Raw genomic sequence first — 27,393 nt, forward strand, 5'->3', positions numbered from 1 at the left:
GGTGCAGAGGGTTAATCCGATAGGAACTAAGCCATTATTAGAAGCAGATCGTTACTGTTTTTAAAATATCAAATTTTTTTCAATAAGGTATAACTGTCTTTTACAGCTTAGCTGTTTTAAGGGGAAATTTTTATTTTTAAATGCCCTTTGGTATGTTCTGTTTTATCTGTTTTGCACCAAAACATTGAAGGTTTTACTTGAGACACTTAAAAACCTGTCTACTTTTATTCCCTTATCGTTATTATTTGGGATATTAGGGCTGAATCAGCTCAGAATACATAAAGGCTACACTTGGAGTAAGCATTTGTTTGTTGAGCCCTTTTACCATTGAACAAAATCTAGATATTGTTTTTGTTTTTTTTTTTTTGCCCAGTGAGAGATTTCATAGGAGGTACAGGTGTAGCTATAAAATAAAATTGATTTGTTTCCATAGAGATGAATTTTTTTTTTTTTTTGAGGCAGGGTCTCGCTGTGTTTCCCAGGCTGAACTGCAGTGTTTTGATCACAGCTCACTGCAGCCTTGACCTCCTGGGCTGAGCAAGCCTCCCGCTTCAGTCCCTGGAGTAGCTGAGACTACAGACGTGCACCATCATGCCCTGTTAATTATTTTTTGTAGAGATGGGGCCTCCCTACATTTTCCAGACTTGTCTCAAACTCCTGGGCTCAAGTGATCCTCCCACCTTGGCCACCCAAAGTGCTGGGATTACAGGTGTGAGTCACTGCACCTGGCCCAGGAATGAATCTTACTATTTTGTATATATTTACTAATTGACAGTTGGGGAATGGGGGAATCTCAGTGAAAACTCCCAGAATGTTTTGTTAACTAGAACACTATTTTCCAATGTGATTAGGTAACAAAGTTTATGAGATGTTCAGAGATGATCATGAATGAATATGGTTGGTTTTATTGGCAGAAGGGATGTTTTAATAGTGTGTTTTTTATTTTGATGGAGTTCGATGTGCACATATTAGAAAACTTCTTAACTGATTTGGAGAAAACGTATTTCTTTTCTATTGAAAGGTGAAGTGGATCCTAAAGAGAGGATAGCACGCCAACGAAAACTATTACAGAAGAAACTTGGCCTTAATATGGGAGAAGCAATTGGAATGAGTACTGAAGAACTTTTCAATGATGAGGATTTGGATTATACCCCAACTTCAGCAGCCTTTGTAAACAAACAACCTGTAGGTAAAACGTTTGGTTATTTGATTGCAAGTAATTATACAAAGGGTTTGCTTCATTTTGCTCGTGTAATTATAGTTTAAGAAAATGTTATACTTAGCCCTGTTCATTGCTGCTTAGTGCCACCATGATTTAGCATCTTTTTAAACTGGATTTCTGATGACAGATTCTATAGAGTCAGAAGCTCAACCTACCTCCCAGACACTGGACTGTTAAGTTGTATTAGACCTTTTAGGAACTACTGGTATTGAAAGATTCTGATTGCTCCAATTGCTCTTTTTTTGGTATGTTCTTTGATGGAGGGAAAAGTAATTTTTTGGGGGAGAGAGATAGTAAGGGCTATTATAGTCAGATATGATAGTAGAAGTGTTTAGTGTTATGATTTATTCTTTTTAAGTGAGAAATATGACAAGACTTGCAAACAACCAAAAAAGGGTATATAATACGAAGTAAAAGGAAGTTTTTTGCCAACAGGACGCAAACATTTCCATGTCCTGTAGACAACCATTTTCAAGTTACTTGTGCATCCTTTCTGAAACTTCTATGTACAAGTGCGTGTGTGCGTGTGTGTGTATTACTTTTAAGCCATGTTTGCCTTTTCTCACTTCATACAGCTTAATGTATCAGTGTATTCAGATTGACCGCATTCTTCTTGGACAGCTTCATGCTGTTTTGTTTTGTGTCTGTACCATAATTTCACTGATTTCTTCCTTCTCCTCTGTTACAGTTCCCAGTGTATACATTTGTGCTGCTTAACTTTTTTTATGCCACAGACTCTTTTGAAGCTCTAGTAAAAGCTGTGGTTCTCTCTTCAGAAAAATGCACATATAATGAGATATTACATCTCAAGGGGTTCAGTACTCTTTTACCTGACCCCCAGTGTTCTTTTAGGGGTCCACGGGCTGCATTAAAAATTCCTGCTTTGCAGTTATGAATCTCCTATCTTGTCATTCCCTTGTTCATTTCCTTTGCTTCAGTGGAGAATGGTTCTATTTGCCTTTATACGAATGCACCTTAAACCATTAGAATTTGTAAAGTGTATTTTTTAGGGTTGGGGGTGTGTGTGATGATGAATAACTTTCGCAGACAAGGGGGAAAAAGGGCAGATACTAGGAGAGAAAAAAGAGAGAGTATGAAGAGGCCAAAATACAGCAACACTCTGAAAGGAACAGAAAGAAATGGGGTAGAAAGGAAAGTGTAAGATGTAACTAGAAGATAAAGAGGAAAATAGAATAAAATAATGGAGAATAAAAATGCAATAACGTGATCACAGTATGAGTAATTGAACATGGTGTAAGAAAATGAATGAGCAGGTGTATTAGAAAGTGGGCTATACACATCAGATTAATTGGGTGTGGGATAGGCAACACCAATTTGGGATTTGCAAAATCCAGGTTTATATATCATGGACCTTTGGGGGAAGTTGGTTAAGTTTCATCATTGCCATAAGTCATTACAGCTGCATTGCTTGTATATGTGCTCATAGTTCTTTATCAAGACTGCAGCAGAACATCCACACCAGTGACCTTAACTGGTTGCGGAAGTACAAATTTCAGTTGAATCTTATGGTTAGGCACAGAAGGGATTTTTAGGCTTAAGCTTAAAAATCTAACACACAGACTTTATAGTGTCTTCTGTGAATGGAAAAGAGCAAAAAGAGTAGGTGGTAAGTAGTTAATAGGAAAGGGGCATATGAGCTAAGCTGGACAATAGCATGCTGGACCAATCACTTAAGGCTATAATTTATTTATTTATTTATTTCAGCAGATGGGTGATGATCAGTTTCTTTTATTGACGTTTATTCTCATAACTTTTTGGTGATATTATTTTTATTTTGAAGTCTTACCTCTTCAAAGCCTTCTCTGTGGGTTAGGATCATACATTTGTACCTCATAATGTAGCATAAAAAAAGTTAAGAAGCATTATATGTATCTGTTGGGAGTTGGAATAATAGAGAAGAGGGAGGAAAAGACAAATTATGGTACGTACAACAGAAGAGTGTGAGTCTGTCAAAAAAGAATGTGATCGATGTATATATACTGAAATTTATAGACTTGGTCTTCTTCTGAGGCTGAGACTATAGGTATTTATTTTAAGTTCAAAAGTTCCAACTCAGCATTCTTTTATTCTTTTAGACTCTTCAGGCAGCTGAATTGATTGACTCAGAGTTTCGAGCAGGAATGAGCAATAGACAAAGGAACAAAGCTAAAAGAATGGCCAAGTTATTTGCAAAACAGAGATCCAGGGATGCAGTGGAAACTAATGAGAAGAGGTAGTAATCTTTTTTTGCTTATTCACTTAAAACAAGAGGGCTGTGTGGCTTTAATCTGTGTCTGCTTGATTTATAGAAACATTCTGCTGACATATTTAGCTGAAGAGTACTGTTTGGATTCTCTTACTCAATTGTCAAGAGAGTATTTATTGTTACTAGGAACTGAGACCACTTCCCCAGAAAAATCCACATGTACAGACTTTTTCCCTACTAATTACCAGTTTTGAATGAGGGCTGAGGATCTCCAAAGGGAAGAGCATTCCAGGGAGAAGAAACAAGTTTAAATGCCTTAAATGGAATATTCAAGAAACAAATAGAAGGGCAGTATGGCTTTCTATACTGGGATGAGTGCACAGGAGAGTGGTAGAGAATGAAGTCAGTGAGGTGTCTAAGGACCACAAGTTAAGAATACTCCCTTAGTAAAGTGGGAGGTATTGTCACGATGTTACCTCACCTGTTCCTTAAGCTGGGGCTGTGCTAAATAGCCAATGATAATCTAGGTTAGTTTTTGTAGTCCTGTTGAAGAAAACTCTGGGGGTAAAGTCACTGTCCTCTGTTTCTTCATGAGTTGCTAAAAGTGATCATCTTTGCATGGCTTGGAGCAGCATTTCTCAAAAGGTGGTTCAAAACTATTTCCTTCAGGTGCTCTTTGAGGAGCTTGTGAAAAAAAAATACTGTTTTTTTTCTTTGTTTTTGTTTTTTGAGATACAGTCTCACTCTGTCGCCCAGGCTGGAGTGCAGTGGCACGATCGTAACTCACTGCAGCCTCAAACTTCCAGGCTCAAGCAATCCTCCTGCCTCAGCCTCCCAAGTAACTGGGACTACAGGTGTGCACCACTATGCGTGACTAATTTTTAATTTTTTGGTAGACATAGGGTCTCCCTATGTTGCCTAGGCTGGTCTCTAACTCCTTGGCTCAAGTGGTCCTCCTTCCTTGGCCTCCCAAAGTGTTGGGATTATAGGCTTTGAGCCATCACACCTGGCCAAAAATATATATTCTTGGATTCCACTCAGATCTGTTAAATACGAATCTTTAGTGGTGCTCAGGAAATGTTTGCATAAATGCTGAATTAATAAAAAGCCTCGGAAAATAGGATTTGCAGATGACAGAACTTTTTGTTACATGTGTTCACATAAAGCTAAAAAGTGTTTAGTGTTTAAAAGCTAGGCAAAAAAGGAGGATAAATAGTAAACATATACTTGGTAGAAATTTATACTTGAGGTTGAATCTTTAACTGCAGACTTTTTATTCAGCTTGTTAATGACAAGATTTTAAGAAAGTTAGCAGCTCATTAAGATCATATAGTGACCTATTAAGTTTTTCTACTGGTTTTTATTCATACAAGCAGTTTTAGCCAAAGATTTTAATGTTGGAAATACTAGACTTTATTTTTCAGAGTTCATGAGTCATTCATTTCACAAACATTTATTAAATACCTTCTATTTGCCAGGTATTGTTCTAGGCCCTGAGGACATGAGTAAATAAAATAGATAAGAATTCCTGCCTTTGGAGGTTATAGTCTGGAGGGAAAGAAAGATGGGAAATAAATAAGTAAAATAGAGTGTGTGTGTCTGTATGTGTATATATATATAATACAGATCATGTTAATGATAAGGGTTAAGGAAAAGAAGATAAAACAAGGAAGAACATGTGAAATATTTTTGGGGTATAGGGTTTAGAGTTTGAAATTTTAGATAGGATGGTCTGCGAGGGCTTCATAGAGGTGAATTTTGAGTAACAACCTGAAAGAAATGAGAGTGCTAGTCCTGTGAATAACTAGGAAAAGTTTCAAATAGTTTTAAATAGTTTAAGAAAATGTTATGCTTTCCAAATAGAGGGAATTACAAGGACAAACGCCTGCAAGTGGAAACATGCCTAACAAGTTCAGGGACTTAAGGTGACCTACTAATGTGGCTAGATGTGGATATGATTAAGGGAAGAGTAATAGAAAATGAGGAAAGGGAGGCTCAGATTTCTTTTATCACCTTGTAGAAAAAATGGTTGGCCAAATAAATTTCACTATTAAGATGGAGAGAGGGGAGAAGTATTTATAGAAAATAATGCTGTATATGCTTTAAAATGTGCTAAGTTTTTCTTTTCTAAATGTTGAATAAAAGTAATTTGACTTGTCCTCTCCTTTCCAGTATTAGGCTAGCCTCAATATTTTTAGTCTTTAAGTCAATACAACGTTTCCTCAAATTTCTGTATTCTTTTTTCATTGGTTAATTGTTCATCTCTCCATATTTTTCAAGAACTGGTAAGATTATACTGTATTGCTCAGTATATTAGTTTTCTCTAGTATATAAAAGCCTAAAAACGTTAGTGTTATGCCGGACCAGATGCAGGTTATATGCAGGTTATAAAAAAGATGAGGAGCTGATTGTAGAGAGGAGGGAAAAATGGCCTGTTAAATTCAAGATCCAATTTGAAAAAAAGAATTCACCAACCTATAGTGTACTTAGGATGTATTTTGCTCAAAAAATTTTAAGCAGTTAGTCGTTTGATACATGGCATTTTAAGTAAATCGTATAAGCAGAATATGGTGTAAAACATTTGTTTAAATGATGGATTATCTTAAATTCGTCGTGATTCACATTATCTTTTATTCATTTCATTCACTGTGGTTCACATTATGCTTTATTCATTTTCTAAATGATGACTTTTATTTTTTAGCAATGATAGCACTGATGGGGAGCCAGAAGAAAAGAGACGGAAAATAGCAAATGTTGTTATTAATCAGTCTGCAAATGATTCCAAAGTCTTGATTGATAATATTCCAGACAGCTCTTCCTTAATTGAAGAGGTACTCTTGAAAGACTCTGAAAGTATCCATTAAAATTGCTTGTAATCTTTGGGCCAGCAGCAGTGACTCACACCTGTAATCCCAGGACTTTAAGAGGCCACGTCGGGTGTATCACGAGGTCAGGAGCTCAAGACCAGCCTGGCCAACATGGCGAAACCTCGTCTCTACTAAAGATACAAAAAATTAGCCAGATGTGGTGGCGCGCGCCTATAATCCCAGCTACTTGGGAGGCTGAGGCGGGAGAATCGCTTGAACTCGGGAGGCAGAGGTTGCAGTGAGTCGAGACTGCGCCATTGCACTCCAGCCTGGCCGACAGGGCGAGACTCTGTCTCAAAAAAACCTAAAAAGAAAGATTGCTTATAATCTTTTTCAAACTGATATATCCGTAGAAAGTATTGAATAATCTGCCTATTGAGATAATTTTTATTAGTAAAAATATATCTTAATTAGTTAAAAAATTAAATTTTTAAAAGCTTGATTGCTACTACTAGACCTACAAATAAAATTTATTGAGTTACTTAAATTGTTAGCATAAAATAGACCTTTTGAACTAGTAGTAATTCTGTTTTTCTTATTCAGACAAATGAATGGCCTTTGGAAAGCTTTTGTGAAGAACTTTGCAATGACCTTTTTAATCCCTCCTGGGAGGTAAGATTTCTTCATTACAGTTTCTGTCAGCTCTATTTTCTGTGCTAATGAAAGAAACAATGTCAGGAGCAATATACTTTGTCAGAGTTGCTGTTCTCCGTTCATCTCAGGACTCAGGGCATGTCATACCATTAACCTAAATAGAAAACTATAGATTGATTTTCACCTTTCATATCCTTCAATCATGTTCTTTAGTGAATCGTTTATTTCTTTTCGTTCTTTCCATTATAATCCAAAGGCTTGAATCTCTCTCCCAGGCAGTAAAAAAATACTTCCTTTCCTTTGGAAGTGGACAATTTTGATTGATCAAGAGCAGTAGTTTCCAAGCCAGCTTTTTAGCCTCAGAAATCTTTAGAGAACATCTTGAACAGGTCCCAGTGTGTAGAAAAGAAGAAAGAGTGAAGTTCCTCTGCTTGAAGTTGAGGATTGGTAGTTTCAAACTATTGTTTCTCCCCTCTGTTGACCTCTGTGTAATTTAAAAAACATTTCTTTAGAATACCTTTTAGTTGTGTTTCCTTGGTGTAATTCTATTTAAAGTTACTCAAGTCATAACTCATGGGATCTTAAGAAGTGGGTACAGTGTCAATAGCTTGTCCTTTTCCTTTCCAGATGACACTACAGAAAGTAGCCTCACTTTCTCAAAGAAAGGTGGTTCATCCCCAGAATGTGATGCATTAATCATAAGACATTTTATTTGTATTGTCTTCTTTTGGCACTCACTTATCATTGGTAGCTTTGGAGCTTAGGTTTTTTGCTTTTTGGTTTTTTTGAGATGGAGTCTCACTCTGTCTCCCAGGCTGGAGTGCAGTGGCATGATCTTGACTCACTGCAACCTCTGCTACTCAGGTTCAGGTGATTCTCCTGGCTTAGCCTCCTGAATAGCTGGGACTACAGGTGCGCACCACCACACCTGACTAATTTTTAAAATATTTTTATTAGAGATGGGGTTTCATCATGTTGGCCAAGCTGGTCTTGCTTGAACTCCTGAGCTCAAGTGATCTGCCCGCCTGGGCCTCCCAAGGTGCTGAGATAACAGGTGTGAGCCACCGCGCCCAGCCTGGAGCTTAGTTTTGATGCACATATTTTGAAAATACATGTGTTGAGATTATAAAGAACACCTTGGGCTGGGCGCGGTGGCTCACACCTGTAATCCTAATACTTTGGGAGGCTGAGGCGGAAGATCGCTTGAGGTCAGGAGTTTGAGACCAGCCTGGCCAACATAGAGAAACCCCGTCTCTACTAAAAATACAAAAACTAGCCAGGCGTGGTGGCGGGTGACTGTAATCTCAGCTACTTGGGCGGCTTGAGGCAGGAGAATCGCTTGAACCCGGGAGGCGGAGGTTACAGTGAATCAAGCTCGCATCACTACCCTCAAGCCTGGGCAACAGAGTGAGACTCCATCTCAAAAAAAAAAAAAAAAAGATATATGATACTTTCTTTCCTCTCTCTTGCTGTGGATAGTGCTGAATGAAGGTAGAGGATAAAGTAGTGAAAACAATGTGAATTTATATCTCAAGAGGATTTTAGAATAGCTGTTTTCTTGCTTGATTTTTAAAAAAATTCCATATAACCAAAAGCAGTCTGACATTTATATGTATAATTCTTCTTAGATAGTTGAAGAAAAATACATTCTTGTAAAGTTCCAGTTAGTTGATTCTAATTTCTTAAGAATCCAGTATCCTTATTTCGTGTAGAAGAAAAATCAAACTTCGTTTCTTAAACATTTAACCTCTGACATTTGCTTCTTGGTTCTTTTCAGGTTCGACATGGTGCAGGCACTGGACTTAGGGAAATTCTTAAAGCTCATGGGAAAAGTGGTGGTAAAATGGGTGACAGCACTTTAGAAGAGGTAAGTGTATTAATGCAACAATTATCACCAAGTATTAATAGTTGGCATCTTTTTCCAATGTAGGGAAGTAACGAGTATGTGCCGTGAAGTAGGAATGGGGGTAAATAAGAGGAAGAGATATGAAAAGGTAAATATCATACGATGGATTGAAAAGTAGAGTAAGATGAGTAAGAGGCTAGTTGAGAGGTCAGTGAGCAACATAATTGGTATTGCCTGGAGACACTGGTAATAGTATAAATAATAGATATGTGACCGGTGTGCTTGATATGAGAGCAGCCTTAAGTAATTAGTTTCTTAATTTCTCTTGGAGTGTAAGTAACATAATATAATCCATGAATTTTAAGAATTTTGATATCATATTTCTGAATTGAATTAATGATCAAAGAGGATATAGGATATGTTTAATATTAAATACATTAATTGGGACTATTCTACTTTTTGATTATTGTTCCTGCAGCTAAAATAATCTGTTCCCATATTTTATTTTTGATTTTGGACCTAAGGTGTCTCCCAAGTCCCCAGTACAATGTGTGATCTTTGTTTTAAAAAAAATTATGTTAAAAAAATGTGTTTGTGTGTGTGTGTGTATATATATATATTATGTTTTAACAGATGATTCAGCAGCATCAAGAATGGTTGGAAGACCTGGTTATTAGACTCCTTTGTGTTTTTGCATTAGACAGATTTGGAGACTTTGTTTCTGATGAAGTAAGTATCATTTAAGGGAGGCTTTTCCCAATCAAATTTCAAATTCTACAAAATATGTTTTTTGCAAATACGAGTTTTCTTCGTTTTTCATCTGTAGGTTGTGGCACCAGTTCGTGAAACTTGTGCTCAAACATTAGGTGTGGTTTTAAAACACATGAATGAAACAGGAGTTCATAAGACTGTGGATGTGCTGCTAAAATTACTTACACAAGAACAATGGGAAGTTAGACATGGTGGTCTACTGGGAATAAAATATGCTTTGGCAGTCCGTCAGGTAAATATTTCAAGTTTTGAAGCATATATGGGAGAGTTTTTTCCCCTCATACTTTATTTTCACTAATTAGAAGAAATGGCCTTAGATTCTTACTGTTACAGAGAAGCCAGTCTTCCAAGATTTGCCTTCTTGAGACAGTGTTATACAGATAGGTGGAGCTCATAAAAATTTAAGTATAAATCAAAAGATGGTTAGTTACATTATTACTGTTTAAGGTCAAAGATTATTTTTCCTTTTTAATCCATTGCTACAGTTAATTCAGTGCTCTTCATGATTTGGTTTTACTGTTTTAACTCATTTAAATATTGAATACATGCTCTGAGGGCTATACAACATGGTGCCAAGTTATGCAGTATACATACAGGAGTAGACATCAAAGTGTAAAGAAGACAATCTGTATGGTCATGTACTTTTTACATAAACTGTCAGTGTGTGTTTTTTTTTTTTATCCTTTATGACAAAACTTCCAAGAAGAAAATGCATGTAGTCTTATTATTTTCATATAGGGAAATAAAGTTCTGAAAAATTAGATGCCTTGCTGGTGGTCACAAAACTAGTTAAAGTTAGTACTAGAACTAGAAACTAAATGGCATGTCTTATAGAACAGTGTTTATCATAATGTTATATATCATCTAGGATGAAAATACCTGCATGTGCACATAGTCCCCTACTTAGGAACATTTATGTTCCCTTAGTAGGTTATTAAAAGCAGATATATTCTGGCTAGGAATTTGGTTATTAGATTGGTCCACAAAAGCCTATTTCATATATAAATATATCTAAAGTCGTTTACTAAACTAATAAGTGCTGTGTAATCTATATATACACATAACATTTTTGTGGAAAAATTGATTCAGATTACCAATGTGAGATGCCAGTAAAGCATCTCTTTTGTCCTTCTCCCTACTTCCCCACCATAGATCTGGTGACAGAATTAGGGACTTCCACAAATAGTTGTTTTGACTCTGAACATAACAGGTCAGCAAAGAGTGAGTGTTCACGAAAAAGAGACATGGAAGTAAAGGAGAGATTATGAATGAGGAGCTAGAGAGAGACCAGGACCTTTTCTTACCAGTTTAATTTCCCTGAATACTTTCCAGTTGGTATCAGCATTGTCAGGGTGTTAGGCATTGGCCTATATAGGCATTTCACTATCCATTATGGCTACTTAATGCTTCGTGCCAGCTTTTCTTCTCTTCCCATGCTCACTGTATAACAGATTGGAACCTCGCTTTCTGTCTCAAAAGGCAAGCTCAAAGGCCTTTTGAAGTTTTCTAAGATCGTCTCTTTTTTTCCCTTTAACTGCCAATAATAAAGCATTCGTGATTCTGCTGAGACCTGAGATTTCTGTCCAGCTCTTTCTCCCTCTGCTCCCTTCCTTCCTCTTCCTGGCCCTTTTAGTTCTCTTCTCCCCTTGGCAGCCACCCTCTTACCCCCCATAAACAAAACCTTTTTTTCTGTGTTCTGCACTCTAGCCTCTGTAGATAACAGCAGACTTATATGGAAATGGAAAACACCTTATAGGTTTTTGAAATGTTATCCCTATTTCATAGTGAGACCAGTTCTCAGTGAGATTCCTAGTATATGATCACAGGAGTAATGTCTGGGGTCTGGCTCTGTTGGGGGAAATGAAAAAACATTAAATTGGCCGGGCGCGGTGGCTCAAGCCTGTAATCCCAGCACTTTGGGAGGCCGAGACAGGCGGATCACGAGGTCAGGAGATCGAGACCATCCTGGCTAACACGGTGAAACCCCGTCTCTACTAAAAAATGCAAAAAAATTAGCCGGGCATGGTGGCGGGCGCCTGTAGTCCCAGCTGCTCGGGAGGCCGAGGCAGGAGAATGGCGTGAACCTGGGAGGCGGAGCTTGCAGTGAGCTGAGATCCGGCCATTGCACTCCAGCCTGGGCGACAGAGCAAGATTCCATCTCAAAAAAAAAAAAAAAAACATTAAATTGGAATAATGAGAAACGGGAATGTATGGCTTTTCTTCCACTCTTCTCTCATTCTCCTTTTGGTTGTTGGTGGCATTGAATGAGATATGGAGGCTAGGATTCTAGCAGCGGGGTTTGTGTGTGTGTCTGCTCACACAGAGAATTCATAGTCTTACATGTAAAACATGTTTTGATGTTTTACGTCTCATTGGATAAAGCGCTTGATGCCCTTGTAGTCTTTTTCAAATGGCTTCTGTTGATGTTATATTTTTGTTTATGTGATTGTTTTTTTTTAGATACAGTCATAATGATATTTCAGTCAGTGATGGGCCACATATATGATGATGGTCCCATAAGATTATAATACTGTACTTTTATTGTACCTTTTCTGTATTTCGATATACCAATACTTATTATTTTATTAGTAGCTGCCTACAGTATTCAGTTTGGTAACATGCTGTGCAGGTTTGTAGCCTAGAAGCAATAGGCTGTATCACATAGCTAGGTGTGGTATAGGCTATACTGTGTAGGTTTGTGTAAGTACACTCTATAATGTTCACAGAATGATATAATTGCCTGATGTATTTCTCAGAATGTATCCATTGTTAAGCAGTGCATGACTGTAAATACTGGAATTTAGCTGTCATGTGGCAAATTTAAATTTTAAAATGTTTAAGCACAATAACTGTACTATAGAAAATTAATTTATTTTCATGTACTGTTTTACAGGATGTAATTAATAGTTTATTGCCTAAAGTTTTAACTAGAATAATTGAAGGACTCCAGGATCTTGATGATGATGTCAGAGCTGTTGCTGCAGCATCATTAGTACCTGTAGTAGAAAGCCTTGTCTATCTTCAGACACAAAAGGTAAATTAAATATTTTTACAATTTCTTCCTATAGAGCTTGTTTTCCTTTGGGATATGGAGTATTAGAAAATACATTGAGTACATTTTTCTCCTTCATCTTCAATTTTTTTTTGACCAACAGCCCTCTGATGCGTGCAATCTTGATTATATATTGTACTTCGGAAGAGTGAATTGGATCCATTTGTCTACTTTCCCTTCATGTACATAATATATAGGGAACTTCCTTGAGAAGAATGCATCCATGTCTTCCTTATTTTACTCCTGGTTTTTAGATATATTGGACTTTTGTTTGTTTTGGTTTTTTTTTTTTTTTTTTTTTTTTTTGAGACAGAGTTTCACTCTTGTTGCCCAGGCTGGAGTGCAGTGGTGTGATCTTGGCTTGTTGCAACCTCCACCTCCCAGGTTCAAGCAATTCTCCTGCCTCAGCTTCCCAAGTAGCTGGGACTACAAGCACGCGCCACAACACCCAGCTAATTTTTGTATTTTTAGTGCAAATGGGGTTTCACCATGTTGGCAAGGCTGGTCTCGAACTCCTGTCCTTAAGTGATCCACCCACCTTGGCCTCCCAAAGTGCTGGGATTACAGGCATGAGCCACCATGCCCGGCCTGTTTGTTTTGATTTTAGTTTTTGGATTTTTTTTTTAAATTTAGTCTCCCCTCCCCTCCCTGTCTCTCCTCTCCTCCCCGTCTCTCCTCTCCTCTCCTTATTAATTGCTAATTATTAATTAGTATTATTAACAAGTGCTGTGTAATCTGTATATACACATAAGATTTTCTTTTCTTTCTTGGATCTTACTTACTCTGTCACCCAGGCCGGAGTGCAGTGGATGACATGTAGCCTCACTCTCCTGGGCTCAAGCAGTCCTTCTTGCCTCAGCCTCCCAAGTACCTGGGACTACAGACGCATGCCACTGTGCCTGGCTGAGTTTTTTAAAATTATTTTTTGTAGTGATGGGGGAGTCCCCCTCTGTTGCCCAGGCTGATCTCAAACTCCTAAACTCAAGAGATATTCCCAGTCTTGGCCTTCCAGAGTGCTGGGATTACAGATGTGACCCATCACACCCACCCCTCTAGTCTCATATTTTGAAATGACTTTTTTAAAGATCTGGCTGACTTTCTACCTGATTATCAAAATCAGAACACAAAGTTAAGAGTATAGTAAGCAGTATTTTAAGAGCTTAAAAAAAATTTTTTTTTATGATGATTGGTACCACTTTAAATGCAGTAAAATTACATAGAGGAGCATGTCTTGTGTCTCCATGCTCTGTTGTTTTCAGAGTTTAGTTTTTTACATAAAATAGTTTTGGCTCTTTTATTTTCTGAGTTCTACCCATTATGAGTCTGGTCAGGAAGGGAAGTATCAAAGTAGAGTTGAATGGCATTAAAAAGAAGGTATAGGAAATTGTGAAAGGCAAATAGTGTCACCTCATTAACTTCGCTGAAAACTGACACTATCCAAGGTCGTTGGAATTGCATGTGTTGTTGAATTAGTAGTGACCCCTGGGATACAATTTGGCAGGGTTTGTGAGTATTTTGTACAAAATTGATAACTTTTCTTGAAAACTGATCTTATAGGTACCCTTCATTATAAATACATTATGGGATGCTCTTCTGGAATTAGATGATCTAACAGCTTCAACAAATAGTATTATGACTCTCCTTTCATCCTTGTTAACTTATCCTCAGGTCCAACAATGCAGGTAATTATTTCTAATTAGCGGAATAAAGTAAAAAGTCTTTATATACCTTTCGAGATAATTTAGCCTAAACATATAATATTTTAGCACCTTTAAGAATAGTACTGTTTAAGCTGGAGATGCCAAAGACTACTGTTTTCAGAAGGCCTTGTCTTTTTTACTCTTCAGCCATGTGGGCAGCAGCTTACAAAGATCATTTTTTTTTACCCTTGAAATATTTCAGTTATATAATTCATCATCTTGTTCATCTTATAATTGTTTATTTAGAAATATAATCATGGAGCAGTATTTCCAGTTCTAGCCCTAGAATGTAGAATTTTAGCTTTATTTAGTAATAGTTAACAGAATTATCATCGAACATCAGCTTTATATTTTCTAAAACTTGCCCCTCTGTGAACTTTTTTTTTGTAATGTTCATTTCTTCAACTCTTGTTCTTGATTTCAGTAACTACTTATCAGGAAGGGAATACATAATAATGTAATATAATGTCCAAAGGCAGAGATCAAGTGAAGCCGAAAACATATATCAAAAATTTAGCGTCACCAATTTTCCTGTCCTGATATGTGAATCTCAGCTCAGCTAATTAACATATTCCCTACCTTGTAGACTGGCCCTTGAATATTCTTAGAGATAAGTGTCCTTAGAGATAGAGAAGAAAAAATTATTATGCAACTTAAAAAAATTCACAGATGAGAAAATTACTGTTCTTGTCCTAGTGAGGGCGTTCAGTGAACATTCATGTAATTATGCTTATACATGGTTTCTGGCTCTGTGAATATTTCCCATGAAACCCATAGATGTATAAAAACACGTGTGGAAAATATTTCAAATAATACTGACCTACTGGAAGTACTTTAATGCTAAGTTTAGATTAGTTGGACAGCACATAAGTAGGAAGAACAAAATAAGTGCCTATAAAAGCAAAAGAAGAGAAAAATTGAAGTGGTAGTACATTTATGGGGTTTCCTGATTTTCGATGTTTCTGTTGCTAATGAAAGCTGTACAGACTAAATGAGTTAATGTATGTGAAAGCCCTCTTTAAGCTGCAAGGTGAAGGGGTTTTTAATTACTGTAAATCAAGGATTAGTAATCTTTTTCTGCGAAGGCCCAAATAGTGGGTATTTTTGTTTTGTGAGCCAGACAGTCTGTCAAAACTACTAAGCTGTCACTGTAGTGTGAAAACAGCTGTACATAGGTAATACATAAGAGAATGAACGTGCTTGTATACACAGAAAACTTTTACTTAAAAAAAAAAATGGTGGAATGGATTTGGCCTATGGGCCTTAGTGGATGGTGTCAGAAAAACTGGGTGATATAAGAAAGAATATACTGAAAATTCTATTAATTCAATGGGAAATAATGTAGTTTTCCATCTTTTTTGTTTCAAATTTGCTTCATATATTGTGATAATTGGCAGATACTTTCTTCTAGCTTATGTAAGAAGAAATGTAGCATGTTATTTGGAGCATGAGCAGTTAGACACTTAACAAGACTGTTATAATGCTTTTATGTATTTTGTGTCTTTTTATGTCTGTGTGTACCTGTGTTTAGGTTAGAATTTTATAAATAAATTTGCCAAATATGAGAATAAAATACAAGAAGTAGTGTTCATACAAACCTGCAAGTAATGAAAATAGTGTTAAAAGATAGGCCTCCTGGGAGGAACTACAAAAGACCAAATAGTTACAGTGGCATATTATTTTTTGTTCATGTTTTTTTTCTATGGAGCCATATATTTCAAATGCTGCTTATGAATTATTTCCTAGTTCTAGGTAATTTTTACAAATGACTCATGAATGTGACAGGAATCCTATGGCCCAAGTTAGTCTAGAGTTGGCTTTGTTTGCTTCCCCATTTAAAACTTAAATCTATGAGAAGGAAGAAATTTGAGTTTTCCTAACTTAGTAATGCTACACCAGGATAATAAATTTCAAAGTTGCTGCCCTACCACCACTTGCTCATTTGATATGTGACAGAGATGGCCCCAAAGGGAGATGGAAATTTTGTGTATCTACCCATTGGGGTTAGCCTTGGGAAAGAAGTTAGGATTAGCAGTCCTGATCATGTAGGCTGACTGCCAGCTAGGATACATGTTCCATTTTCCTAAGGGCAATTATATTGGAAAGTCCTAACTTGATAAAGGTGACTCATGGCATTAGTGCCATAGAAGAACCTGATGTTAGTATTTCCACCCTTCTTTTTGACTGCATTTGCTCTGGCTCTTCTGGTCCTGCAATAACAGTTGTGAATGACATTGTTACAAGAATGTTCATGTGAAAATGGTATTATCTTTTAAGAATTTATTCATCAAAAAAGTCACATGATGTCAGCATCACTAGATCCCATGAGAATATTTAGATAATGTATCTACAGAGTTTCAACTTAGAATAAGTAAGATTAATTTGTGTCTTCTTTATTAGTATTCAACAGTCACTCACAGTTTTAGTTCCACGTGTCTGGCCTTTTTTGCATCACACTATATCATCAGTTCGAAGAGCAGCATTGGAAACTCTGTTTACGTTATTATCAACACAGGACCAGGTAAGAACTGATAACTATAGCAATCTTGAAACTTATATAAATTAATTTTATAAAATAAACCTGATCATTATCTTACCCTTGCTGTATATCCAAAGATCAGTACAATGTTGGGCCTAGTGGTATGGTAACCATGTAGATGAATGTAATCACTGTAAGAGCAGAAATATTTTAATATTTTGTTCTAGGTTGTTTTGTCAGCCCTTGAAATCATGCTTAACACATAGGAAGTCCTGAGTAAATGTTTGTTGAAGGAATGAATGATTGAATAGTCTCTCCCTGTCAGAGACCTGTTATATAGTCTTTGCATGCTCTTTGTCTGTGTGGCTGACAGTTGAGTGGTTGACAGAACCCCATGGCCCAGATTAGAAGGCTGCATTTGAAGCTCTATAATACAACTCTTAAAGACTTACCATGGAATTCCCGGGCTCTTACCTTTATTTAAAGCTTTTTCAATCTTAAGAGCATGCTATTTTCAAGGATAGTGTACTTCTTCAGGAGTCACATTGAAATGTCTACAGAGATCACTCAGATAATATCCGTGTGTAAATGGAGCCTGTGGTGAGCTTAGGAGTCCTTGCCCTGTTGATAAAAGGCTTCACATTACCATTTTAAAAATAGCCTTATAGGTCAAACAAAATACCTAGATTTAGGGAACTATCAATAAGAAGTTCAGTTTTCTAGCATGCTGTTAAGAGGTACTACGGTTTGAGCCAATCATTTTTTAAAAATAGTGACTAAGTAGTGAGTAAGTGCCTTTTTTGTGTTCACTAACCGCGGATTCTCATGTGAATTAGGAACATTTTGTGTAGACTTGCTTTAATGTGCAGCATGATACTGTGTTGAACTTCTGTAAATAAACATCTGTAAATTTTGTTTTGCATTATCCTTTTGGTTTTGTCTAATCCAAATCTCTGAGAACAATTGTCAGGTCTGTTTTACAGTTAGTTCTCAGTTGGTCAAGCATGGGCTGATATGACAGCTGGCATGGGTTGTTCTTAATTTTCATTTCATTTTTGCTTTAATTTTATGATTTTTGCCTAAATGTTTGTGAATTTTTAAATTCATTTTATATAGACCTTTTGAAGTTACCAAATTTTTTCTCTTCATGTGGTTCTTTTTGTATATATGGACTTTATTTTTAATAGCAGTTTTAGATTTACAGAAAAAATGAAGGAAAAGTACAGAAAGTTCCCGTATACCCTTTTATCCCTCCTACTACCCACACATAGTTCCCCTTATTGTTAACATCTTGCATTAGTGTGGTATTCTTATTAAAACTGATGAGCCAATATTGATACATTAAAGTCTATACTTCACAGTAGGGTCATTCATTCTTCTGTACATTTTGTACATATTGTACATTTACACATGTGCAATAATGATATGTACCCACCATTACAGTATCATACAGAGTAGTTTTGCTATCCCCAAAATCCCCTGTGTTCCACCTATTCATCCTTCCTTCCCTGTGCCTGAACCCTTAGCAGCCACTGATCTTTCTTACTGTCTCCTTAATTTTGTCTTTTCCACAATATCACATAGTGGGATCATATAGTATGCTGCCTTTTCGAATTGGCTTCTTTCACTTAGCAATATGAAATTAAGGTTCCTCCATGTCTTTTCATGTCATGGTAGCCCATTTCTTTTTATCATGGAATGATACTGCATTGTCTGTACCAGTTTATTCATTTGCCTTCTAAGGACATCTTAATTGCTTCAGTTTTTGACAATTATGAATAAAACTGTTACAAACATTCATGTGCAGATTCTTATGTAGGCATTAAGTTTGCAACTCACTTGGGTAAATACCAAGGAGCGTATCTGCTGAATTGTGTGGTAAGAGTATGTTGATTTTTATAAGAAACTGCCAAGTCTTTTCCAAAGTGACTGTACCATTTTGTATTTCTACCAGCAATGAGTGAGGGTTCCTATTGTTTCGCATTCTGGCCAGCATTTTTTGTCAGTGTTTTGCGTTTTAGCCATTCTAGTAAGTGTAGTAGTATTTCATTGTTGTTTTAATTTGCAGTTTCCTAGTGACACATGATGTTGAGCATCTTTTCATATGTTTATTCACCATCTGTCTCTCATCTTTGGTGAGGTATCTGTTCAGCTTTTGCCTATTTTTATTTATTTTATTGTATTTTTGAGATAAGATCTCACACTGTTGCATGGGCGTGATCATAGCTTACTGCAACCCTGAACTCATGGGCTCAAGTGATCTTCCCATTTCAGCCTCCTGAGTAGCTGAGACTATAGGCACGCACCACCATGCCTGGCTAATTAAAAAAAAAAAAAAGAAAAATAGTTTTTTGCTTATTTTAATACTGGGTTGTTTTCTTATTGTTGAATTTTAAGAGTTATTTGTATATTTTAGATACAGTTTCATTTTTTTTTTTCTCCCTGGTTTACGCCATTCTCCTGCCTCAGCCTCCCAAGTAGCTGGGACTACAAGTGCCCGCCACCTCGCCCGGCTAGTTTTTTGTATTTTTTAGTAGAGACGGGGTTTCACCGTGTTAGCCAGGATGGTCTCGATCTCCTGACCTCGTGATCCGCCCGTCTCAGCCTCCCAAAGTGCTGGGATTACAGGCTTGAGCCACCGCACCTGGCCTCATATTGTTTTTTAAAGCCCCTTTATGCCTTGTTAGGTGATCAGGCCACCTGCAGGCTATTTTTGACTTGTGACTTTATTATTTATTTAGTAATACCAACTTTACATTACTAGAAAATAAGGTGTTCTGTATAAATGAAATTTTCAAATAACTGAAATATCCTTTTTGCCACAAAAAGATAGTTAACTATTAAAATGACTGCCACAGTAGATCATCCTTTTAAAGTATATTGAACATAAGCTAACTTTTTTGGTGAATCAGTCACCAATATTATTTGTTGGTTATTAGTTTTTATACTGTTTATTATAGCATATTGTGGGAATATTGAGATACATGAGTCACTGCTTGCAGTAATTGAACTGTTTTTTTTCAGTTGCATTTGCCTAATTTTTATCTCCTCTGCTATCAATTGTGATTTCTCAACTTTTGTTAATCTTGTAATGCCTCCTCCCTTGTTCTAAAATTTTTACTATAAATAAGATCCCAAGATTGTTATAAATCACTGTTGGGCCTGGCACGGTGGCTCAGGCCTGTGATCCCAGCACTTTGGGAGGCTGAGGCGGGCGAATCAGTTGAGGCCAGGAGTTCGAGACCAACTTGGACAACATGTGCCACCATGCCCAGCTAATTTTTGTGTTTTTAGTAGAGACAGCGTTTCGCCATGTTGGTCAGGCTAGTCTTGAACTCCTGACCTCAGGTGATCCACCTGCATTGGCCTCCCAAAGTGCTGGGATTACAGGCATGAGCCACCGTGCCCAGCCCAAAGCCAAACCTTTTAGGAAGCTTTTCTTAATACTACCATCTATTTCCTTCTTTTAAATTTTGGGATTTTTTTTTTTAGTAGAGAAAAGTGCAGGGAATTTTATGAAACAACATTCATTTATGTTTACACAATCCATAATTGACATTTCTTATAATTTTGTCTTGTTTCAAGTTTTTGTAATACAAAATTAAAATTAAGTTATAATCCTATCTTCTAATTTACCTACTTCTCCCTTCTATGTATTCATGAAAATTATCATCCTTTCTCCAGTATGCTCCTTTAAAGTTTGGAATTTTCGTTTCTACACGGTCATAGTATTTCTAAAAGGAAAGAATTTAAGTTTCGGAAGGATTTGGGGGACCATAGCCTCAGTTACTCACAAACTGGTTAGTAATTTGTAATTGCCTAACACTATACTAGGATTAAATTCCTGTCTTTCTCGGTCTTCTAATAGTTGGCTCTGGTCAACATTTCCCCCTAATATTTCCTAATATGTACTCTGGAGTCAAGGACATTTTCTAAATCCACTCCTGTATCCTAAGTGTAATCATGTTCATTTGATCAAAGTATCTTTGGACATGGCTCCTTGTCCCCTGCTCCCACTCCCTCGAACTCTCACCTTCCTAAATTTTAGCTCCCTTTCTTCCTCCCTGTACCTTTTCTTTCATGAGACAGATCAAATCTCTAGTGCCACAAAGCATGTCCAACTTCTATAACTCATTTTATCTAAATCATTGTTTAAAGTCATTATTATGCAGTGAAAGCTCATTTAATTTTTATTGTTAATCTTGTGATTCCCAGCAACATTATTTGCTTTCCGAAAAGCTGTACGAATAAACCATCTCTGATGCTTTTATCTGTTACTGTATTCCTCTCCACAAATTGCCTGAAAGTTACTTATTGATTAATTTATAGCTATGTGCAAACTCTTTTTGTAGTGCAGTTCCATGATTCCTTTCCTGCAACTTTGAAAGCCAAAGCTTTTTATGAGTTGGGTCAATTTGTAAAACTACTAATGTGGTGGCAAAACCTGACCATTCTGAAGAGAAACTGCTTAGTCTGTATCCCACTTAATGTGCCTATTCACACATTTTGCTGCAGAAATATTAATATATTTTATTTAGGTGCTGCCGGGATTCTATTGGAGATATTATATAATATACACTGTATGTAATTCATTATTCTAAAATTTGAAAAATTTCTGAGTTTCAAAACACATCTGGCTCCAAGGAATTTGGATAAAAGATCATTGACCTGTCGTGGTAATAAAAATCTACTCTCACTTTTAATTTGTGTTCCTTTTTCTGAGCTGCTTCCTTGCCTTTGATTTCTTGGTGTTGTTAAGTATTCCTAATTAGTCAGCAATCCTTTATGAAAGCAATCATAATGTAAAGAGCAGTTAAATAGAGCTTTTTATCACTGTTGTTAACCCCTTCAATGGTATAATTAAAAGATCCCTTAAATAGACAGGATCTGAGTTCTGACTTTGGCTCTATCATTTGCTAATTTATGACCTTGGTCAGATTTATCTAACCCTCTCTGGTGATTATCTCTAGCCTCTCTCAGAATTACATGGATCAAGTGAGATAATGTATATGAAAGTGCTTTGAAAATGTTAATGCTATACAAGTATAAATAATAGTACAGATACTAAAACAATAATTAGTACTTTCATTCTGAGCATTCTTATTCTGGGGTATAGGAATGATGTTTAATTGTGGTAATAATAATCTAAACTATTGAGGGCTTACTTTATGCTAGGAACTGTGCTAAGCAGTTTATGTGAGGTGGCTACTGTCCTTTCTGTTTTGCAGATGAGAGAACTGATAATCAAAGATTAAGAAACTTTCCCAAGCTCATATAAACAGCTCACTTCAGTTTCAGATCTTATTCTGGCGTTCAGCTTTTACTAAATTTTATATGGGGACAAAATAATTATGTGTCTAATTTCTTTCCCACTTCTGAATATGGAGTTGTTTTAACTAAAAAGTGAGAAAAGAAAACTCACCTGAATACTAGTAGCTGTTTCCTGGTTTCAGTTTCTAACTTCTCAAGCTATACCTCAATAATTCTTAAGTAACTTTTCAAGATCAGACTTAGCTATAGCTCAGTGTATCACTGCCTTGTAAAGATTGATGCTTTTGTTTCCTTGAAATTATCCTGGTTATCTTTAGTAATTTTTTGGTTTTGTTTTGCTTTCTAAAATCAGTAGATTTTATAAGGGAGATGTCCTTATTTTTAAAAGGTATCCATTATTAAGTATGTGTGCTGGCATGCACATCTCTAAAATGTCCTTAAATAGAACCACAGTTAATACAGTTGTCTCTGAAATGTTATTTCCTTTATACTTCCCTGTGGCATACCATAGCATTTGTGAAAATATATTGTTTAATCCGTCTGCCTTCTTCTGTGATGTTAACATGTGAAAGAATTGGCAAGCTTGGCTTCCTGGGGAGCATGAGATAGCAGCTCTTAAGAAAAACCATGGCCGGGCACAGTGGCTCACTCCTGTAATCCCAGCATTTTGGGAGACCAGTGCAGGCACATCACTTGAGGTCAGGAGTTTGAGACCAGCCTGGCCAACATGATGAAACCCTGTCTCTACTAAAAATACAAAAATTAACCGAGAGTTGTGGTGGGTGCCTGTAATCCCAGCTATTTGGGAGGCTGAGACAGGAGAATCGCTTGAACCCAGGAGGCAGAGGTTGCAATGAGCTGAGAGATCATGCCACTGCACTCCAGCCTAGGTGACAGAGTGAAACTCTGTCTCAAAAACAAATAAACAAAAAAAACTAGTTTTATTTCATAATGATTTACAATCAAGGTTTAACTTTTTTTGCAGCTTGGTAATCAAAGTGAAGGACTTTACCATTTGTTTGTCCTTTCTATATTGTCTCTTTAGCCAGTGTATTTGTATGTGCTGAGTATACCTATTAATACATATGTCTATCAGTGAACTACTGAAATATCCAGATTAACTTGTGTTGATAACTGGTAACTGTTGTTGCCAGACAAACTCCTAGACATGAATCTCCTATTTTGCCTTCTTTACTGACTGGGTCAACTTTTCCATTCCATTGCATCTCAGTCACTTTGTGAGTCATTCCAAAATTTCAGTTACCAGTACATTAACTTTTGTTTGAAGGGCAAGTTTGGTTATTACATGAAGATATACGTGAGATTGGATTGGACTCTGAAGCATAGTTTAGAATGTTAGAAAATTTAACATACACAAATAAGTAGGAAACAAAGAGCCTGAACTAAGACTTTGGCCTTAGAGAATGCTAGCATAATTGGGTATTGCCAGATTTTATAAAAATATGAAAAGGAGAGAGCAAAGTTGAAATATTTAGCTGATCTTCAATAAATGTTGGTTGGAGAAATGAATAGAACAAGGCGTTATAAACTGTCTAAATATGGAAATTTTCTTTTCGTTTGACTGTGGATCAAAATAGGGTTTCAGAGCAAATTAGTAAAATTAGTGAAAGAATTCAGTGTGATTCATCACCAAGGTATAGGTTCTCTCCTGATCGTCTTCCCTGCAGTCTGAGAACATTTGATATGCTGGTAGACATGATGAATTGGCCTGCAGGCAAGAATCAGGTGTTTGTGGTGATGCTCAGATTGCTCCTTTTTTTCTGAGTGTACCCATTTTGTGGGAAGATAAAAGAGGGATCGTAACAAAAGGGTACAGACAAGATCTTATCCCACCTGACATGCCAAATCTGCCAGTTAGGGATCTGTTGCTGAGCCATTTTTACAATACAACATTCTTAACACCAAATCTGCGGGTTTTCTTCCTTACACCAACCAATTATCCAACTCCCTGGACGCCAGCTGGGTATCATACAATTCAGTTCAGTTCTGACAGTCTACCTGGAATTAATGTCAGCTCCCACAAGTTAGAGGGCTCAGTCACACAACAGATACCAGTTGCAAGTGTTGGGCCTTCCATACTTCTTACCTACTATCTGTAAACTGGATTCCCCTGACCCTGTCCTCAGGTTTGATAACTTGTTAGAATGCTTCACAGAACTCAGAAAGGCTGTTAAACTGGTAATTACAATTGCCAGCTTACTATAAAGGACACAACTTAGGAACAGCCAGATGGAAGGAGATGCACAAGGCAAGGTATGGGGATGAGGTGCTTGGAGCTTCCATGCCTTCTTTAGGCACGCCACCCTCAGCACCTCTGTGCACTCACCAACCCATAAACCCATAAATTTCATAAATTTAGGGGTTTTATGGAGACTCTATTATGTAGTCCTGATTGATTGAATTATTAACCATTAGTGAGGTGATTAACTTAATCTCCAACCCCTCCAGCTCTGGAGGTGGGGAGCAGAAGGCAGGCTGAAAGTTCTAGCCCTCTAATCACATAGTTAGTTCCTCTGGCAACCAGCCCCCTTTCTGAAGCTATCTTGGGGCCTACGAAGAGTCATTTCATTAACACAAACTAAACTATGGTTATTATGAATAATCCCTATCACTCAGGAAGTTCTTTGGGTTTTAGGAGCTCTGTGCCAGGAGCTGGGGATGAAGATCAAATACGTGTTTCTTTTTAAGACCCTGTACAAAATGCTGAGAAAACATTTCTTATATTATACGACTTTGGATCATTTCCAGTGGCCAGGATGGATTTCAACAACTATTTAAGTGCCTGCTATGTGCTTGAACAATTTTCTAGATAGTGGTAAGAGGCAAGGCCTTTGCTCTCCTGTAGTGCTTAAAATAGGAAACTAGACAGACAGGAAAAGACAGATAACTAAACAAGAATAACTTAATGAGGTAACTATCTGATATGGGAGGTAGAAGACACTATTGGATCCTAAGTGAGATGGGTGATAGACAGGGAAGGCATCATGTTAGAAATGAAGTTTAAGCTGAAACTCGAAGGGTAAGTGGAATTTAGCTAGGGGAAAATAAGGGTAAGAGTCAGAGGAAGGAATAGTATGTATAACTCTGGAGGCAGAAGAGAGCAGGATGGCACTAAATTAGTAAGTGACAGGAAGTTGGTTTGGTGGAGGGCAAAATGGAAGGGGGGTATAGATGGTTAGAAGTTTTACCTTCATTTTCAGGTACAGTGAAACGTCCATTAGTCCTATTTCTGTTTGTCGTCAACTCTCCTTATTCCGAGTCTCAGGAAGGCAGATCAGAGGAAGAAATACCATTTCCATAGTTTTGCCTTTTCCAGAATGTCATGTAGTTGAAATCATACAGTATGGAGCCTTTTCAGATTGACTTCTTTCACTTAGTAATATGCATTTAAGATTTCTCTGTGTCTTTTCATGACTTGATCGTTCCTTTTCTCTTTAGTGAATAATACTCCATTGTCTGGTTGTACCAGTTTGTTTATCCATTGACCTACTGAAGACATCTTGCTTGCTTCCAAGTTTTGGCAGTTGTGAATAAAGCTGCTATAAACATCTTGTGCAGGTTTTTGTGTGGACTTTTTTGCCTCCTTTGGGTACTATCAGAAAGCACACTTGCTGGATGTTAAGAGTATTTTTAATTTTTGTGAGAACCTTCCAAAATAGCTGCCCCATTTTGTAATTCCTACCAGCGATGAGTGAGAGTTCCTGTTGATTCATATACTGGCCAGCTTTTGTTGTTGTCAGTGTTCTGGATTTTGGCCATACTAACAGGTATAAAGTGGTATCTCATCATTGTTTTAATTTGTATGTTCCTGGCAACATATGATGTGGGCCATCTGTGAGTATACTTATTTGCCTAGACTTTATTTTTCAGAGCAGTTTAGTTTCAGAGCAAAATTGAAGAGAACAGGACAGTTTCCATATATCCCATCCCTCGTCCTCAACACTGCCTCCGCCACCATCAGTATCCCATACTAGACTAGTACTAATGTGTTACAATCAGTGAACCTACATTGACACATTATTATCAACCAAAGTCCATAATTTACATTAGGGTTCACTCTCAGTAGTATACATTCTATTGGCTTGACAAACATGATGTCATGTATCCACAATTACAGTATCACACAGAATAGTTTAACTGCCCTAAAAATCCTGTGTTCTACCCTTGTATCCTTTCCTTCTCTGGTTGTTTTTAATAATTATAAAGTAGAATTTAGTAGAGTAACAATGTTTGTAGCCTGAGAAGACAACTACAGTTTATATCACATGTATTGGTCATAAATATAGGGGGAAAATCTTCCTGTATAGATGTGACTTTTGGGGACCTACAGGCAACTGCTTGGATTGCCATTCTTGGGGTTGAGGGTCAGGGAAGAGAGTTGGTAAATATGTTGGGGGGAAAATGAGAAATTAAGAGACATTATGGAAGAATAACACCAAATTATTTGCTTATTGCTATTATAGCTTTCCTAATTCTGTTAAGATTGTCCCTAATTCTCTCCAATGAGAAAAGAACTTTTTTCTTCCCAGCTTCCCTTTCCCTTTCAATGAAAAGTAGAGTTAAGACATAGCGAAGTAGTGAGAATGCTCCTCCAGTCGATGACTTATGGCTTTTTTTTTTTTTTAACTTTCATTTTAGGTTCATGGGTACATGTATGGGTTTGTTGTTATATAGGTAAACTTATGTCATGGGCGTTTGTTGTAAGATTATTTTGCCACCTAGGTACTAAGCTTAATAACCAATAGTTATTTTTTCTGATCCTTTCCTCCTTCCCACCCTCAAGTAGACTCCAGTGTCTTTTGTTCCTCTCTTTGTGTCCATGTGTTCTTGTCAGCTAGCTCACACTTAAAGTGAGAATATGTACTTCTCTGTTCTTGTGTTAGTTTGCTAAGGATAATGGCCTCCTGCTCCATCCATGTTCCTGCAAAGAACATGATCTTGTTCTTTTTTAAGGCTGCATAGTATTCTATGGTGTATGTGTACCACATTTTCTTTATCCAGACTACTGTTGATGGACATTTAGGTTGATTGCATATCTTTGCTCTTGTGAATAGTGTTCCAATGAACATATTCATGCATGTGTCTTTATGATAGAATGATTTATATTCCTTTGGATAGACACCCAGTAAAGAGATTGCTAGGTCAAATGGCAGTTCTGTTTTTACCTCTTTGAGGAGTCATGTGGCCTTTTTAAAACTTGTTTCAGACCATGTTGAGAACATAAAACCCTGATCCTACCTTTGTCATTAGTTTTCCATTGGCTACAAATTATAGGTAGCTTTCTAAGTTAAAAAGCATTTATTATCCCTAGAACTTGTGGATTTCTGCAATTTCAGTTAAAATTTCCAAATTTCTCATAGAGAC

The 27,393-nt window shown here is 36.9% G+C and overlaps 1 protein-coding gene across 4 annotated transcripts in view; it reads left to right on the forward strand.

Moving 5' to 3' along the window:
• BTAF1 (B-TFIID TATA-box binding protein associated factor 1) overlaps nucleotides 1–27,393 on the forward strand; it is a 106,004-nt gene that overhangs the window by 28,660 nt on the left and 49,951 nt on the right. Inside the window, exons 5-14 of one of the 4 annotated variants that reach the window (XM_033224301.1) lie at nucleotides 1,022–1,185; nucleotides 3,319–3,455; nucleotides 6,130–6,259; nucleotides 6,839–6,907; nucleotides 8,667–8,756; nucleotides 9,369–9,464; nucleotides 9,562–9,738; nucleotides 12,400–12,540; nucleotides 14,116–14,240; nucleotides 16,659–16,779. In XM_033224301.1, coding sequence (XP_033080192.1) covers nucleotides 1,022–1,185; nucleotides 3,319–3,455; nucleotides 6,130–6,259; nucleotides 6,839–6,907; nucleotides 8,667–8,756; nucleotides 9,369–9,464; nucleotides 9,562–9,738; nucleotides 12,400–12,540; nucleotides 14,116–14,240; nucleotides 16,659–16,779 — 1,250 coding nt within the window. Of the gene's footprint in view, nucleotides 1–1,021; nucleotides 1,186–3,318; nucleotides 3,456–6,129; nucleotides 6,260–6,838; nucleotides 6,908–8,666; nucleotides 8,884–9,368; nucleotides 9,465–9,561; nucleotides 9,739–12,399; nucleotides 12,541–14,115; nucleotides 14,241–16,658; nucleotides 16,780–27,393 lie in introns of all 4 variants that reach the window. The other 3 variants (XM_033224312.1, XM_033224323.1, XM_033224331.1) reach the window with 3 other exon arrangements.

The sequence above is a fragment of the Trachypithecus francoisi genome, unplaced genomic scaffold (assembly GCF_009764315.1).
Source record: "Trachypithecus francoisi isolate TF-2019V2 unplaced genomic scaffold, Tfra_2.0 Contig01436, whole genome shotgun sequence".
In the NCBI taxonomy this organism is placed as follows: domain Eukaryota; kingdom Metazoa; phylum Chordata; class Mammalia; order Primates; family Cercopithecidae; genus Trachypithecus; species Trachypithecus francoisi.